Source organism: Martes martes (genome assembly GCF_963455335.1).
Source record: "Martes martes genome assembly, chromosome: 3".
Taxonomy (NCBI): domain Eukaryota; kingdom Metazoa; phylum Chordata; class Mammalia; order Carnivora; family Mustelidae; genus Martes; species Martes martes.
Genome location: NC_137890.1, coordinates 162,609,266 through 162,628,206, shown reverse-complemented (window position 1 = coordinate 162,628,206; position 18,941 = coordinate 162,609,266). Strand labels below are relative to the sequence as shown.

At 38.1% G+C, this 18,941-nt stretch overlaps 1 protein-coding gene across 4 annotated transcripts in view; it reads right to left on the bottom strand.

The window, feature by feature from the left end:
* DOCK10 (dedicator of cytokinesis 10) overlaps positions 1-18,941 on the bottom strand; it is a gene marked incomplete at its 3' end in the record, with an annotated part of 267,236 nt that overhangs the window by 128,243 nt on the left and 120,052 nt on the right. For all 4 annotated transcript variants that reach the window (XM_080798220.1, XM_080798222.1, XM_080798219.1 and 1 more), the window contains exon 3: positions 8,315-8,404. In XM_080798220.1, coding sequence (XP_080654346.1) covers positions 8,315-8,404 — 90 coding nt within the window. The remainder of the gene's footprint in view (positions 1-8,314; positions 8,405-18,941) is intronic.

Genomic DNA, 18,941 nt, shown 5'->3' with positions numbered 1-18,941 from the left:
GCTTCTCTTCAGTCTTATTCATCCCCTGCACAAGCAAGCCAACCCATTCTCTGGTGTGTTTTTGGCTAATTTTTTCTACCATATGAACCTGACCTTGTTTCTCTATTTTACGGTACTACCTCAGGGATCCTTGTCAGATTGCATTGGAAAAATCCAATGGGGGGTCTGTTATTTCTTGCCTGGTGGTGAGCTCCTTAAATTCGAGGACTGTGTTATGTCTCTTTGGTATCAACAACTTAGTAAGTGCTATCTTGTTGAATAATAAGCCCAGTCCAGTCTTTCATGCAGTGGACAAGGCCTTTCACTGCAGACACTTTGTATGGGATCCATAGTAACAGCATAAATCAGTGGGAGAGGAATTTTCTATGTGAAGAATTTAACCCTTTGTCAAGACAGGGTAACCAACTTCACCCAACTGAACTCTAAAGGAGTAGCTTGTTTAAGCCACAGAGTTCACATTTGCTTCTCAGACAAGAGAAAAAAAAAAAACAATACAATAATTAGGAAAGGGATTGAGAGGAGAAATTTTAAGGCTGGGAAAGGTGCTATTCTGAACCTTACGAGCATTATTATTTACTACAAACTTTGAAATTAACCTTGTATATACTTGTGATTTGCTGCATGAGGCCAAGTCCATAGAACAATGATATGTGGGGTGTATTTGAGATTGTGTCCTAGTATTCCAAGTTTACCCTCTGGACAAATTTAGACAATTTTGATACAAATGGTAAGAGTTTTGTCCATGAAAAGAAAGAAATAACTTATTTGATCTTTTGGGAACTTTAATATTCCCGTTCTCTTCACCACCATCTGCCTTAATGAAATGCATGTCAAGTTTCACCTAATAGATTCTTTTTTTTTTTTCTTAAGATTTTACTTATTTATTTGAGAGAGAGGGAGAGAGAGAGAGAGAGAGAGAGAGAGTATCAGTGCAGGGCGAGGCAGGGGGTGAGGGAGAGACAGACTCCTTGCTCAATAGGGATCCAGAGATGGGACTCAATCCCAGGATCCTGACGTCAGGACCTGAGCAGAAGACAGACGCTTAACCAACTGAGCCACTCAGGTACCCCTTCACCTAACAGATTCTGTTTCACTTGAGTTGTACTCTGTCCCTAGTTTCTGATCATCTCCTTCCCTCAGATTCACATCAGCATTTCTCAAAGATGGTTTTTAAGAGACTTTGGGGAAATGGACAGAATTTCTCCATGGTCAAATAAATATTGGAAATACTATAGGTTATATTCCCTTTTGAGATCATCGCTGTGGATATTAGCAAGCTAAAGACTGAGTGTGTGTGTGTGTGTCCTGTGGCCATCCCGCAGACCTGGATTTCTTTTCTTTTCTTTTTTAAGATTGATTTTATTTATTTGAGAGAGAGAGAGAGAGAACTAGAGGGAATAGGGTCAGAAGAAGTGGAGTTCCTACTAAGCAGGGAGCCTGATACGGGACTTGATTGCATGACTCCAGGATCATGACCTGAGCCAAAGGCAGACACTGAAACAACTGAGCCACCCAGGCGCCTCAGACCTGGCTTTCAACAGAACATTCCATGCGTCTGTGAAACTGGTTTCTTCTCTGATCTCAACCATTTGTTCTGTCGGTTTTTAGTGTGGATTTTCTACCAAAGCTTAGAGATTTCTACATTTATTTTCTGCTTTGAATCTGATTTGTATTTCCTATTCAGTCTTGGGTCTTATTTCATCATTTTTTTCTTCCTAGAGAAGACAGTATTTCTGGTCTAGAACCTGCTTAAAATCTAAACCTTTCCTTGTCCCAACAACCTAATACTTTCTGGATGAGGATAGTACCTAATCTGTGTGTGTGTGTGTGTGTGTGTGTGTGTGTGCGTGCGCGCACGCGCGTGTGTGCACGTGCATGCATGTGTGTGTTCATATATAAAAGTCAATATAGGGATGCCTGGGTGGCTCAGTCTGTTAAGCACCCAACTCTTGATCTCAGCTCAGCTCCTGATCTCAGGGTTGCAAGTTCAAGCCCTGCACTGGGCTCCACACTTCCAAAAAAAAAAAAAATAAATAAATAAATAAATAAATAAATGTAGACATAGATATTTGCTTCTATTCTTTTAATGTTTCCATGACTCTTAACATCCCCAAGTGTTATATGTCTTGACCAAAGTGGGGCTTGGATTCTTCAATTTGTGATTTACTTCTTACTTCACCATTATTCTACTCCTGCAGCAGATGGGTTTCCAGAGGTTGGAGAGGGCCTTGTTGGCAGAGTAACTTGCTGCAGCTAAGTACTTTGTCAGTATTTCTCTCAGCCATTCAGCTGAAGTGGTCCCTAGACCCTTGCTCCCTACTGGGCCACAGGATCTCAATTCTCAATTCTCAGCTTTCATTCTCTTTGTTAAGAGAGACCCAACTGAGAGCTTAGTTTTAATTAGTCTTCTGAGCTACTGGCTTTATATTATTCTTATGTGTATATTAAAATGAAAACTTTGCCATAGAAGTTTTGCTTAAGAAGTCTGCATCCTGTTTATAGATCCCTTTAATTGCTCTCCCAATCCCCAGTGGGAGGGGTGGTGCTTGCTTTAAGACAGAAATGGGTTTTTTTGTTTTTTTTTTTATGGTTATAGTTGTTGATTTTAAGCCACTTATGAGAATCTGATAAAGACGCAGCTCCCCGGTTGTTATTCTCCAAGTGTTTTCATATCATTGCTATATTTATTTTTAGAAACACAATATTGGAATTATTAATATGCTTATTTAAAGATAAAGAAACTGAGGCAGGAAAGTTAAATGTTTTTCAAAATAAAGGACATAGTCCCTTGTGAACAGTGAAAATATCCTCGTCAGGTCAGGCTGTTAAATGAGTGGTTTAAAGGAATTTCTCAAAGTGGTCATGGATAACCAAATTGGTAAGGACATGGAGCATGGGGGTCAGAGAGACCAGGGCCTTAATTATGGCTCTGTGTGAAGTGGGACAAGTTAATCAAGCAACCTAGAACCCGTGTTCTAGGTTGTAAAGTGAGGTAGTAAGACCTATCACACAGAACATGATATCAAAAGTATACATATATGTACCATGTTCACCGCTGGCTTGATGATAATTTATCATAACTTTGTGAAGTGCTTTAGTGAAATAAACCTATACTCTTGTCGGGGAATATTTAGACTTCTATTGAATCGACAAGGAAGAGAATTAATAACAGATAAAACAGAAAAGGGACAGACTGTTCATTTTATTTAAAGTCCTATTAAAAATATGAAGTCATTCCGGATTAAAAAAAGAAAAGAATGCTCGCTGCTGTTCAAAAGACGCTGAGAATTGTCAAGGTAGAGCAAAGTGAGAGATAATTCAAAATCAGTATTGAACTGGATGTGTTTAAATTAGATTCATGCCCGTTTGCTGCCTAGCAACCGCAGTATTTGTCCTCGCCACCCCGTGGGGAGCCACAGGGCACTTAGTGCAGAGAGGACCACAAAGGTTGCTTAGCGCAATGAAGCAGGGACTGTAAGGGAAACACGTGTTTCTACAAAACATCAACGAATTCATTTCAGTGCTGGCTTAATCCAGTTTCAAAAATCCAACCAACGTTTCTCGAAGTGTGAGCCATTAACTATGGGCATCAGAGTTACCTGGCCAAAATGAGTGGGCCTGTCAGGGAGGGGACTGAGGGGCGTAGTCCTTCCAGAGGGTAGTGGTAGTAAAGCATCTTCTGGGCACTTAGCATCCTGGTTAAGAGGACAGAGGCCATTGTGGCTGCATGGCAAGGGTAGGGATGCTGGATCTGTCCGAGCTCTGTGATGTGGAATACTTGCTTAATCTTTCTATAAAAATTTCGTTGTCGTTACAAATTGCTGCTGCTACAGCTACATTTGTTTATAATCACTGCAAGTACAGAGCTTAGAAGTGTATCTGGCACAAAGGAAGTCATCGATAAAGGTTAGCTGCTATTATCTACGGGGGTCAAGACTTCTTGCGAGCATAATTCTCTAGGATCATTCCTCAGTCTTAAACCAGCTCTCTGGTGGCCATTTCTTTTTATTTGCTGTCTCCAGGCTTGACTATTCATGGTCTATTATTATCACATGATATTTGTAACTGGGGTTTGTCTTCTTCCTATCCGGTAAGTACAGGCTTTCCTTTATTTCCATCCTTAAAACCAAGCAAACTGTGTCAGTTTTCACAGGTAGTGATGGAGAAAAATTAGCAGGGAAGAGAATAATTTCTTCCCAGTCTTCCTCTTCTTTCTTTTCTTTTCCTCTTTCCATTTTAGATCCATGCAGTTGAGAAAAGCTTAAGGTTCATTCATGTTGCCCAGACACATGCTCTGTCTTGAAACTTGCAACATAAAAGTTGGGTAGATATCTGGGAACGAAGGTAAAAGACATTGTACTTGACTTCTCCTTGGAGGAGTTCTTAGGAGAAAGGAGTAGCCGAGGATAGAAGTGAGAAAAGCAGAAATAACTCCAGGCTGCAAGCAACTGAAAGGTAGGAACAAAGGTAAAGGGGAGAAATTTTGCCCCAGGAGAAATAGCAAAACAAAGGCAAATTTTATGGCCAATCTCTTCTCCCCCAAAGTTGACATTCTCAGAAAACTACAGAAAGACAGGGGTCATGCCGGCCATTGGAAGTTGTGGTACAGAAGTTCATGAAAGCAACAACAGAACTCAAGACCTCTAAGAACACCTAGAATACCTTCAGAGGTCTCCAGTGTTGTCCTGGTCTTCTTTTCAGGTTGGTTGTCCTTTCCTTGGGAAAGTAGCTAAACTTGACACCGCGATTAGATCCAGAGATTGGGGATAGGCTCTCTGAATCCATCTTGAGATTTAGGATATGAGCCGATTGGCCCCACCTTGAAGGCATGCCAGATAATAAGACAAGCAAGTGTGAAGAGCCAAGGGCTGCAGCATGTTGGCCATGAAATCCAAGGTCTCAGAGCCTCAGGTACCAGAGACCCACAGCAGACCGCTAAGAATCCCTGGTTCACGTGAGAGTGATTTTTCACAGCCTAAAGCAGACTGCTGAAAACCTAGAAATAGACAAATACCCAGTGTACACAGAAAGAGGTAAAAAGACCATGGAATGAAAAGTTCCTAAAATTGTGGAAATGTTTATAAATCCACAGTAGTTCTATTACAAGTGGTTATGAATGGACTACATCAGATGAACTTAATTGGCTTCTATGATGGACAGACAAGGTCAGCAAGTGGAATCGTAAACCAAAGTAATAGGAGATTTTGATCATTCTGCATATTTTCACTGTCAAAGTAAAATAGTAATAATAATAAAAAAAAATCTGATGTAATCTTTAAGGCAACTAATGAGTGATTTAAAGAATAAAGTTGGATTTTAACTTTTGGGGATGATTTTAAGAGAGACACTTGGGTTGCCTCCAATTCTAGCAGCATTTTAAGATGTACTCTATTTTTTTCTGCCTGCCTCTCTGCCTACTTGTGATCGCTCTCTGTCAAATAGAGAAATAAAATCTTTAAAAAAATAAATATTTTCTTTTGGCTTTATTTATGGCACCTTTAATCATATAAAAATTAAAATTAAAGAATTTTATTTGCTTAAATCTGTATATTTCCCCTAAATTTCTGACTAAAAATGTTCTCCTATAGTTTTAATATTTTTGTTTTTAAAATTTAAACTGTTTTTATTGACCTGATGTTAATTCTTGTATTAGGGTGGGACAGAACCTTAACTTTATTTTCATCCAGAATGAATAATCAAGTGGTATTCGTGAAATTATCTATCCCTGAGAGATATTTGAGAATTTGAAATGTCATGTTTGTCATTTATTATGTAACCATATTTATTTGGATATGTTTCTAGATACTCTCTTGCATTTCACTGATTTATTTGTTTATTCCAGAAGATAGAAAAATTTGGAGAGTGTTGCAGATTTTTAAAGCTAGCATTGGTTTAATACCAAGGTGAGGAAAGAAAATTAGAGCTAATTTCACTCATGAATATAAATGCAAAAGTATGAAATAAAATATTAGCAATTTGAATTCAGTAAAGTATTAAGGTAATAATACAATTTGAACAAGGAAGTTTATACCAGAAATACAAATATGGATCCACAGGACAGAAACCTATTAATTTTATTACAGAGCTAAATTCAAGTGATAAAGCTATTATATCAGAAGACTGCATATGAATTTCATACTATAGGGTAGATAATCTTTAGAAGCACTTAAAGAGACCAGGAAAGATCCTTCTTACACATTTCTCTTATGCCAGAAACTGTCATTAACACCAAGTTTCTTAAAACATCAAAGATGCTAAAGGCCTCCCTCTAAAATAAAAATTAAGACAGGATGTCCAATATGAGCATTATTATTCAACATTGTTTCAGAGATATCAGATAATAAAACAAGGCAAGAACAAAGAAAATTTTAATTGTTTGCAGATGATACCATACACACTTAAAAATCAAATAAGAACCATAAGTGGTATCTTTCTATCTGCAAAAAAATAAAGTAAAAATGAAAAAAAAAAACCCACTAACACTACAAAAGAACTATTAGGATAAGGACATTTAGTGAGCTGGTTATACATATTCAAAGGTCAATATATTTTCAAAAATATCAGCAATGAACAGTAAGAAAAGGAATTTGTTTTAAAGAAATTCTCTCATTTGCGGGTTTCTCAGTGGCTCAGTCAGTTAAACATCTGTCTTTGGTTCAGGTCATGATCCGAGGATCCTGGGATCCAGTCCCGCATCAGGCTCCCTACTCATCAGGGAGTCTGCTTCTCCCTTTACCCTTTTTCCCTGCTTGTGATCTCTTTCTCTCTCTCTTGCTCTATAAAATAAAATCTTTAAAAAAATTCCCACATTTGCAATAAAACTATAGAGTATCTGGAAATAAATTTAACAGCAAGTTAAAGATCTTTACATAAAAGTGCAATGTTTTAGGGAAGAACACTCAAGAAGAACTGATAAAATATTCCCAGTTAGGAATTCAATATCATAAATGTTTCATATCCCAAGTTAACACCTATTTACATATTTGCTGAAGAACTTTTGTAGACCTTGTCTTAGTGATTCTGATTTTTTTGTGTAAAAAATGATTTGTCAACTCTTTTTTAAACTGTGATGCCCTACCAGATATTAAAACTTCCTCTAAGATGAATGTAAACAAAGTATTTTGGTACTGACATCACATTTATTATTTTTATCAGTAAATATGAAAATAGTATACCCACATAGCCTGATGTTATCTGATCCTGCTGTTTTTCCTTTTTTTAACTCCTTAGAAGGTGGTGTAATTTAGTGTGAACTCTGGGAAATAAATATGGAACTGGAAAAAAAAAAGACCCATAAATTTATGGCAGAAAATTTGGACTGAAGTGAATAACATAAAGTATGTATGATTAATACAGATTGATATTAATATGTATGCTAATAAAGCTAGCTTATATTCATGCACATATGTTTAAGAGCTGAGGAAGTGTTTTGCTATGGGATATAGCTTTAATTAAATACTAACTGGGATACACCATTTTCTGTCAGAATTCAGTTTGACCTATGCTAAATTTTCCCATTGCATTTTCTGTAAAGGAAAGATTAGCATCATTTATTTACTCCGGGAACATCTTCTAAGTAGCTGCCCTAAAGCATTCTAGGTCTGGTTAGAAGAAGAAGCAGTTTTGTAGGTCTCTCTTATACCATCTGAATGCAAGCAAATGCTATACCAACAGATTTTTATCATAACCACAGGGCTTCACCATTAACTATTTCCATAATTAGTACTGAAAAAAGATGTATCTCTCTCTCTCTCTTTTAAAAAATATTTTATTTATTTATTTGAAAGAGAGATAGTGAGAGCATAAGCAGGGCAAGGAGAGAGGGAGAAAGGCTCCCTACTGAGCAGGGAGCCCAAAGTGGGGCTCGATCCCAGGACCCTGTTATCATGACTTGTGCTGAAGTCAGACGTTTAACAGATTGAGCCAATATTTCTCTCTCAAAATAGAAACTCTGTTAGACAAAATTCTCACATCCTATGGCCTTGCCAACAACTCAGTCTAGGTAAGCAAAATAAAATTAAATTTTTCCATTAAGAATACAGAACTACTCCTCAATGTGAGGATTTTTAAGCAATATAAAAACAAAAGGAAAAAAAATCCCAAAGCTTGAAGAGTCACCAGATACTGAAAAACGATTAACAGGAAAATGCAAAGAATCTACAGGTGACACCAGCTGAAAGACATCAATTAATCATAGCATCTGGAATTCTCTGTTGAAAAGTAAAGGGAGGCAATGATGATAGGAAGTTGTACTGAGCACTACCAGGGGGAAAACAGAGCTTTATAAAGTAAATGATTGGAAGCTCACATTTACCTCTTTCACCAGTAAATTTTCTGCTTTGTGCTCTGCGTCTTCAGGTACCGTGGAGTACAATGTCCGGATATCCCAAGACACCGTCGCCGTCTGGGAAGAACGATAAAGAGAAATTAAGTTTCTCCAACTTAGAAGCACTGAGCAGACCATCATACCAAAAATACAATAGAAAAGTGTCTTCAATTTTATTACCTAACAGTAAAAGAAGACAGAGAAACTTTCAATCTCTAGGAGAGAAGAGCCAACCCTCCAATAGCTCGCCAATGCCAGCACTATTAAATTACTCTCTATCAGTGGAGCTCATAGTTTGAGACTATTTCATTTCACTGCAGGAAACAATAGTTGGGACATTTGTGTATTCTGACCAGCTTATTTCTATTATATCTTTTGTTGTTGTTATACTCCTAAAATAAATTTGAAGTGGAAGAGAAAACTTATAAAAGCATCATGATTTTAATCGTAGTGTAAATAGTTTCTTGAAGGTAAAGTTAACCCATTTTTAGAAGCTGTGAGTGTGTGTGTGTGTGGTCACAATTTTAGGGGTGGGAAGAAAGCAAGGACATTCAGTAAACCTGGATCTTGAAGAAAAAAATAACTCATGCTTTTGGCCTCATTATTTTCATTAAAATAAGTGAAATGTTTTCACCTTCAGTGCTCAGCAAACAACTCTGCATTAAATGGATAGACATATTTTAAAAGTATAAAAGATCTCTTAAAATAAAACATCCAAAACAGAATTTCATAGGTTGTTTCTTCTTTATATCATATAGAGTGTTCAGCTCCATCAAGTTGGGGGGAGTGTGGGAGACCCTAAAAATGGTAGTTTTCCCTCACCCATCTGCAGCTTTCTTTAGTATGTACTCCTTGGTGGTTCCAGAGGCCCTGGGGTGGTGAGTCTGTTACCACACATGGCATCAACCTTTGGGGTTTTTTTGTTTGCATATCCCCAAATCCTCAAATGATTCATCAGCATTTCTAAAGCAGGAACTAAAGTTCATTTGAATTGTTCTAGATGAAGTGTGTTTTTTTTCTAGACCACTTAATGAAACAGATGAGAATCTCAATCCCTCTTGAGTTTTGGAGAAGTTGGGCTCAGGAAGGGGCTCAGGGAATTTGGTCCCCTGAGTTCACAGCTGCTGTGGCAAGCTCTACCACCAAGGGCATCATCAGACCTTTTCATCCAGTCCAAGACTCATGTTTTCTTCAAATGACCCTTTTGCTTCACCCTTGATATAAGCTCCATGAAGGCAAGAACTTTGGTTTCTTTTGTTTACTACTATAATCTCAGTGTCCAGTTGGGTATTTAAATATTTATTTGTTAAGTATGTTGAGTGTGTGAGTATGGATATGTGGGTTCTGTGCATGAGTGTGCGTGTATGTGTGTATGTGTGTCTGTCTGTCTGGTATGTGTCTGCATGAGCGTGCATGATTAGGCATAGTACAGGAGTGTGTCTGTGAGTATGTGTGCATGGGTATTGATGATGCATGATGGTATGCTATATTTGAGTGTGTGTATAAGTATGTGAGTGTGGGTATGGTGTGTGTGTGCTGTGTGAGCACGTGTGTGCCTGTGCATGTATGAATGGGTATGCTGAATGTGTGTGTGTGTGTGTGTGTGTGTGTATGTGTGTGTGTGTGCATGCCTGTATGTGTATACTTTGGAGCACAGGGTTTAGACACTGTGAAAGAGGAAGAATGTCATGTGAATCTATCAAAATCAGAGGATAAAAAATAATGAGAAAATGAAATTCTAGATATATCATATGATAAAAATCAATGCCCATCCTAAAATGCAGTTGTAGACTGAGTTTCCTTGCAGTGGATTTCACTGCAGTTGTGTGAACAGAGTCTGGAAGTGCAACAGGGCCATAGCTATCAATACAAGCCAAGTGTAGATACACCCATGTGAAATAAGATAGGGCCAATTTAGGACTTATTATTTAGATTTTACATTTTTGATTCCTTTTGAATTGCCTCTTTCAAGTTGCTTCTTTTATGTTGTATACTCCTTAGAAGATAAAGAGTACATAAACTATATTGAAAGTTTGAAGTAAAAGATTAAAATCCATACTAAAATTGAGCCTTGGAGATTCTTTCTAGATTTTCAATTATCTGGGGAGAACTCATTTCCTGTTTGGATAGATAATTCTCAGATACACAGTGTCACCAACTTGGTGTTTCTGGGGAACATTACGTACTATAATCTACTGGCAAGATTAAGGATTTTTTCTCTCTAGTTAAAACAATTCTATGTATTTCAGTCATTACTTTACAATACATTTTTATACAAAAATACCATTCTTCTTTCTCATGATCCTGTGCAGTTTCCTATTTCCTTGCTTTTAAAAAACAATAGTTGCTGGAGGTGAGGGGAGCAAGATGGTGGAGGAGTCTGAGACCGAGATATCATCAGGAGTTCAGCTAGTTACCAAACCATTCTGAACACCTACAAACTCAACAGGAGATTGAAGAGAAGAGCAGCAATTCTAGGAACAGAAAACTGACCACTTTCTGGAAGGTAGGACGTGCGGAGAAGTGAATCCAAAACACGAGGAAGATAGACCGTGGTGGGGAGGGGCTGGTGCCTGACAAGTGAGAGAGCAGCTGAACTCAAAACCAGAACATTTAGAAGTCTTCTCCACTGAGGGACGTCACTCCAGAGGCTAAGCAGGGGGTGGAGCCCTCTCGGGGACAGTGTGGTCTCAGAACACTTGGGCCACAGAAAGAACCAGGGGTGTCTGAGTGTGGCAGAGCTCCCATGTACCAGAGTGGGGAAGCTGGCTGCAGAAACTGAGCTGAGCAGTGGATTCTCAGTTTGGGATTACCTTAAACTGTGATCCAAGTCACAGTCAGACCACTTTTCTTCGAGCAGGGACCCCACAAGCAACAGATCCAGGGAGACCCCCTCCTTCCTCCTCCAGGAGGAGTAGTGCAGGAGCGTGTTGCACGAATCTGCTGGGTTTGGGGACTCCAAACGGGGCTGTGTGCCAGAGATAGAAACACTTGGTCACAGGCCAGGTGAGTACAGAGTGCTGTGGAGACCAAGGAGATGGGAGGGATTGACTGCTTTTCTTTGAGGGTGCACTGAGGAGTGGGGCCCCAAGCTCTTGGCTCCTATGGGGCCAGAGACTGGGAGGCCACCATTTTCATTCCTGTCCTCCAAAGCTGTACGGAAAGCGTTCAGGAAACAAAAGCTACTGAGAGCGAACCCAAGCAGATTACTTAGCCTGACCCCTGGCAAGGGCAGTGCAATTCCGCCTCAGGCAAAGACATTTGAGAATCACTGCAACAGGCCCCTCCCCCAGAAGATCCAGCCAAGACCAAGTTCACCAATCTATGGGAACTGTAGAACTCCAGAGCTAGAGGAAAGCAACACATAGAATTCATGGTTTTTTCCCCCATGACCCTTTAGTCTTTTAAAGTTAAATTTTTAAAATTCTATTTTTTTCTTATTCTATTTTTTAAAAAAAATTTCCTCTTTCCTCTTTTAATGTTTTTAACTATTTTTATCTTATCAGTACCTTTTTAAAAATCTTTTTAAATTTTCACTGTTATAGTCATATTTTATCCCTTCATTGTATTTAACTTATTTCTTGTATACATATACTTTTTTTTTTCCTTAAAATTTTGGGATACAATTTCTCTACTAGATCAAAATACACCCTAAATCTAGTGCATAGCTTCCCTACATATATTCAGACCACAATTCTTTGAAACTGGAACTCAATCGTAAGAGGAAAATTGGAAAGAACTCAAATAAGTGGAGGCTAAAGAGCATCCTACTGAATGGGTCAACCAGGAAATTAAAGAAGAATTTAAAAAACTCATGGAAACAAATGAAAATGAAAACACAACTGCTCAAAATATTTGGGACAGAGCAAAGTGGTCCTGAGAGGAAATTATATAGCAATACATGACTTTCTCAAGAACCAAGAAAGGTCTCAAGCACACAACCTAATCCTACACTTAAAGGAGCTGGAGAAAGAACAGCAAAGAAAGCCTACACCCAGCAGGAGAAGAGAAATAATAAAGATCAGAGCAGAAATCAATGAAATAGAAACTAAAAGAGCAGTAAAACAAATTAACGAAACTAGGAGCTAGTTCTTTGAAAGAACTGATAAGATTAATAAACCCCTGGCCAGACTTATCAAAAAGAAAGAGAAAGGACCCAAATTAATAAAATCATGAATGAAAGAGGAGAGATCACAACCAACACCAAAGAAATACAAACAATTATAAGAACATATTATGAGCAACCATACACCAGCAAATTTGACAATCTGGAAGAAATGGATACATTCCTAGACACATATAAACTACCAAAACTGAACCAGGAAGAAATAGAAAACCAGAGCAATGAATCTTAGAACACTGAAAAAATAAAATAAAATTAAAAAAAAGAAGAAAAAGAAAAAGAAAACCTGAACAGACCCATAACCAGTAAGGAGATTGAAGCAGTCATCAAAATCTCCCAACAAACAAGAGCCCAGGGCCAGACAGCTTCCCAGGGGAATTCTACCAAACATTTAAAGAAGAATTAATACCTAATCTCCTGAAACTGTTCCAAAAAAATAGAAATGGAAGGAAAACTTCCAAATTCATTTGATGAGGCCAGCATTACCTTGATCCCAAAACCAAAGACCCCATCACAAAGGAAAATTACAGACCAATATCCTTGATGAACACGGATACAAAAATTCTCATCAAAATACTAGTCAATAGAGTCCAATGGTACATTACAATGATTATTCACCTCGACCAAGTAGGATTTATTCCTGGGCTGGAAGCCTGGTTCAATATCCACAAATCAATCAATGCGATAAAATACATTAATAAAAGAAAGAACAAGAACCATATGATACTCTTAACAGATGCTGAAAAAGCATTTGACAAAGTACAGCCATTTTTTGATCAAAACTCTATACAGTGTAGGAATAGAGGTTATATACCTCAATATCACCAAAGCCATCTTTGAAAAATCCACAGCGAATATCATTCTCAGGTCAGGACCATGGCAGGGATGTCCACTGTCACCACTGCGATTCAACATAGTACTAGAAGTCCTAGTCTCGGCAATCAAACAACAAAAAGAAATAAAGAGCATCCGAATTGGCAAGGAAGAAGCCCAACTCTCACTCTTTGCAGATGATATGATACTTTATGTGGAAAACCCAAAAGACTCCACTCTAAAACTGCTAGAACTCATATAGGAATTCAGTGAAGTGTCAGGATATAAAATCAATGTGCAGAAATCAGTTGCATTCCCATACACCAAAAGCAAGACAGAAGAAAGAGAAATTAAGGAGTCAATCCCATTTACAATTGCACCCAAACCATAAGATACTATGAATAAATCTAACCAAAGAGGCAAAGAATCCGTACTCAGAAAGCTATAAAGTACTCATGAAAGAAATTGAGGAAGACACAAAGAAATGGAAAAACTTTCTATGCTCATGGATTGGAAGAAGAAATATTGTGAAAATGTCTGTGCTACCTAAAGCAATCTACACATTTAACACAATCCCTATCAAAATACCATCCATTTTTTCCCAAACAGTGGAACAAATAATTCTAAAATTTATATGGAACCAGAAAAGACCCTGAAGAGCCAGAGGAATGTTGAAAAATAAAACCAAAGTTGATGGCATCACAATTCCAGACTTCAAGCTCTATTACAAAGCTGTCATCATCAAGACAGTATGGTACTGGCACAAAAACAGACACATAGATCAATGGAACAGGATAGAGAGCCCAGAAATAGACCCTCAACTCTATGGTCAACTAATTTTCAACAAAGCAGGAAAGAATGTCCAGTGGAAAAAAGACAGCCTCTTCAACAAATGGTGTTGGGAAAATTGGACAGCCACATGCAGAAAAATGAAACTGGGCCATTTCCTTACACCACACACAAAAATAGACTCAAAATGGATGAAAGATCTTAATGTGAGACAATCCATCAAAATCCTTGAGGAGAACACAGGCAGCAACCTCTTTGACCTCAGCTGCAGCAACTTCTTCCTAGAAACATCACCAAAGGCAAGAAAAGCAAGGGCAAAAATGAACTATTGGGACTTCATCAAGATCAAAAGCTTTTGCACATCACAGGAAACAGTCAACAAAACCAAAAGACAACTGACAGAATGGGAGAAGATATTTGCAAATGACATATCAGATAAAGGACTAGTATCCAAAATCTATAAAGAACTTTTCAACTCAACACCCAAAGAACAAATAATCCAATCAAGAAATGAGCAGAAGACATGAACAGACATTTAGGCAAAGAAGACATCCAAATGGTCAACAGACACATGAAAAATTGCTCATCATCATCCAGCTTCAGGGGAATACAAATCAAAATCATAGTGAGATACCACCTCACACCAGTCAGAATGACTAAAACTAACAAGTCAAGAAATGACAGATGTTGGTGAGAATGTGGAGAAAGGGGAACCCTCCTACACTCTTGGTGGGAATGTAAGCTGGTACAGCCACTTTGGAAAATAGTATGGATGTTCCTCAAAAAGTTGAAAATAGAGCTACCTTCTGACCCAGTAATGGCACTACTGGGTATTTACCCCAAAGATACAAATGTAGTGATCCAAAGGAGCATGTGCACCTGAATGTTTATAGCAGCAATGTCCATAATAGCCAAACTATAGAAAGAACTAGACATCCATCAACAGATGAATGGATAAAGAAGATGTGATACACACACACACACACACACACACACACACACATACATACCATGGAATACTATGCAGCCATCAAAAGAAATGAAATCTTGCCATTTGCAATGATGTGGATGGAACTAGAGGGTATCATGCTAAGTGAAATAAGTCAACCAGAGAAAGACAATTATCATATGATCTCTCTGATATGAGGAATTTGAGAGGGAAGACCAGGGGTCATGGGGGGTAGGGAGGGAAAAAATGAAACAACATAGGATTGGCAGGGAGACAAACCATAAGAGACTCAATCTCAGGAAACAAACTAGGGTTGCTTGGGGGCAGGGGAGTAGAGATAGGGTGGCTGGGTTTTGGACATTGGGGAGGGTATATACTATGGTGAGTGCTGTGAAATGTGTAAACCTGACGATTCACAGACCTGTACTCCGGGGATAAAAATACATTATATGTTTATTAAAATTAAAAAAAATAATAATACTTTATGTGTTAATAAAAAAATAAATAAAAAACAATAGTTGCTCTCAAATACTGTATGTCTGATGGAGAGTAGAGTAACACGACTCAAATGCAGGTTCCTTTTGTAGCTGTATCCGGAACCCCACTAAGATCACTATGGTGTAATACCACCAGGTGAAGACTGAGCTGGTTTAAGAAAATTTTTGTTTCCTTAGTGGTAAGTTTCTGATATCTGGACTCAGGTTTCCAGTAATAATGATCACATAGCTACTTGATTCATGAATGTCATACAGTAAAGATAGAGCCCCTCATGCAATGTATGAGATTGGAAATTCAGTCAGGTTGGGGCTTTTAAAAAAGGAACCATAGGTATAATGGCTAGGAGTGATTCCTGTTGACCTCTAGTTATGAAATGATGTTGGTTCTTAATAAGACAACCGAGTCTGAATCACCCTCATGTAATCGTGTGATAAATCTAAACCATTATTTTACAAGTTGCATTATTTCCCATTTGCACAGAATACACAGGTATAAGAAAAGGCATACATGTATAATGAACGCCTATGACATGCTAGTTATCTCAGTTATATTTTGCTGTGCTTCTGGAGAATTTGGTTGAAAAAGAAGGCCTCCATAAGGTTTCAGCTTTAAGAATCGTGGCCTTTCCACTCACGATTCTTGAATGTGTCTCCACTGAAGCAAAGATAAATTGATCAAATAAGAAGAGAAGTATGCAGTCATATTTGTTGAGTGTATTAATATGGTTGCAAAGAACTTCTTTTCTGAGAATTAGATGCTTTCAGACCACGACAAATTGCCTTGGCCACAGAAGACTTCCTGTTCTTTTTTACAAACCTTCTGGTCGACAATTAGTGGAGCTCAATTGCATGAAACGGATCTGAAACAGCACTGGAACTCGGCCGAACTCCTCTCGGTGGTAGAATTTTATAAGGGGCTTACTGTCCAGAGATTAGGCATTTGGAAATAAAAACTGTCATTTTATTTATGTAATGAGGCATGCAGTTCTAATGTTTGTAATTTCAGGTCCATGATACTCAGACGTTTTTAACTACCACCATGACACTTTCTGATTCCTTCCACCCTTTAGCGGGTAGTCTCTGTGGCTTTGACACAGCCACCATTCTGCTGGCTGAAGTGACCACAGAAGACTTTGTTCGAAGCACATCATGGCCATTTCTCAATTGGCCAAAGGCCACTGGTCAAAGTCTTTAAAAAAAAAAAAAGCTGCTTTTCCTATCCTGGAGCAAAAGCCTCCTCTGACAGTGCTGTAGATCCCAGCTGCTTAAAAAGAAGAACAAAAATGATGGTGTTTATAGTAATCAATCAGTCTGAAACTGGAGAATTCAACAACCTTATAGTTAAGACATTTCACAATCAATTCCACCTAAGCATGTGTGCAAAAGTGATCTTCACCTAAATTTTTCAAGACACTGATATGGCCTTATACTCTGGTAGAGCAGACACTTGTCTTTGAACAGGAGCCTTTGCAAGTTGCTTGAAAAACACCTTTTATTACATTCAGAAGAGTACTGTTGTGGTTTTTGTTTTATTTAAGTATGTGAGACTATCACTTTAATACCTTCGCTGTGCTCACTCTCTCGATAATTTCCTCTTTATTCATTAATTTATTATTTTTTAAAAATTTGAATATAGTTGATGTACAATTTTACATTAGTTTCAGGAGTACAACATAGTGATTTGACAACTCTATACATTATGCTATGCTCAGCGTAGCTACCATTTGTCACCACACCGCACTATTACAATACTGTCGATTATACTCCCTGTGCTGAACCTTTTATCATTGTTGACTCATTCACTGTGCTTTAAGGGGAAGGACTTTCTTGTTTTGCTGAAGTTAAATTGTATGAGAAATGCACAAAAAGTGAGCAGTTGCGCATAACTGGATAGTTGTCATCATCTAGCCAAGTCAAGCTAGAACTTATCTATCACAGTGTTTAAGAAGTTAAGTAGGGGGCACCTGGGTGGCACAGTTGGTTAATTGTCTGACTCTTGGTTTTGGCTCAGGTCGTGATCCCAGGGTCATGAGATCAACCCCGCGGGGAGCCGAACGTGAGAATTCTATTAGTGCGAAGTCTGCTTAAGACTTTCTCTCCCTCTGCCCCTCCACTCTGCTCTCTCTTTTTATCTCTCAAGTAATAAGAATATAAGTAGGGAAGTTTGGGGACCTGGTTCAAGTTTTTTACTCTTAGATTGGTAAACCACTGAGCAAGTCATTTCATTGTGTGTGTGTGTGTGTGTGTGTGTGTGTGTGTGTGTGAGAGAGAGAGAGAGAGAGAGATTCATTTTCCAGGCTCTAAAATGTGTCTTGTCTCCTCTGAAGAGGTAGGGATGATACATTTTACATATGGGAAAAGGAGAACATTCATAGAGCACAGTGCTCCAACAATATACTTATTACACCTTCCCTTGGCAAGTACTCAGAGGTTGTGGTCTGAGGTCTCTTTCCAGGGAGGCAAAAGAAAGAGTCTGCTTGATGTGAGGCCTGCGGACATGGCCCTGTGACTGGCAAAGCCTGACACCAGCTAACCTGCTTACAGCCAACCCAACGTGCATCTTTCCATATGGCTGGTCATATTCCTTCTTCCACACTGGACTCATTCTTGCACAAGTCCCATCCATGCTCCTCTTCCTCTCAGAAAAGTCCTTGCTTTTTCTTGTTCTTTTCTAACCTCAGGCTTAGTATTAAGTGCCAGCTCCTTCTGAAAATCTTCTCTAATTTATCCAACATGTATTTTCTCTGCTCTGTACTATAAAATTTATTGTCTGTATCACACATGAAGTCTGCAGATCCGTTCTGGAATATTTTAGATTCAAAATCTCTGCTAGTGATTAATTCAACCTCTCTCTCTCTTTCTCTCTCTCTCTCCATATATATATTTCTGGTTATATATATAATGTTATATATATATATATTGCTGGTATATAAGCAAGACACGTTTAATCTGCATTAGAAATAAAAGATAACAATAAATGAAATGCTTTCCCATGTTCTTTATTGTTTAGTACACTTGTTTATTCCTTTTAAAGAGTGAAGTACTTGAATATAGACAGATATTATGATTTTTTTGCAGCCTATCTCTGACCATCTACATTACCCTTACACTAATGTCTAGAAAAATCCTTTCTTAAAAAATAATAGTGCTATTAGGACATAACTGGCATGCCATAGAGTTCACCCTTTTAAAATGTAGAATTCAGTGGTTTACATATATATATATATATATATATATATATGTATATATATATATATTCACAGGGTAGTGCAGCCATCATCAATTTTTACTTTGGAATATTTTCATCATGTCCAAAAGAAACTCCATATTTCCTAGCAGTTGCTTTACGTTCTTCTTTCTTCTGAGGCCTCGGCAACTGCTAACTTCCTATCTCTATGGATTTGCCTATTCTGGACATTTCAGTTGGACTCCTACCATATGTGG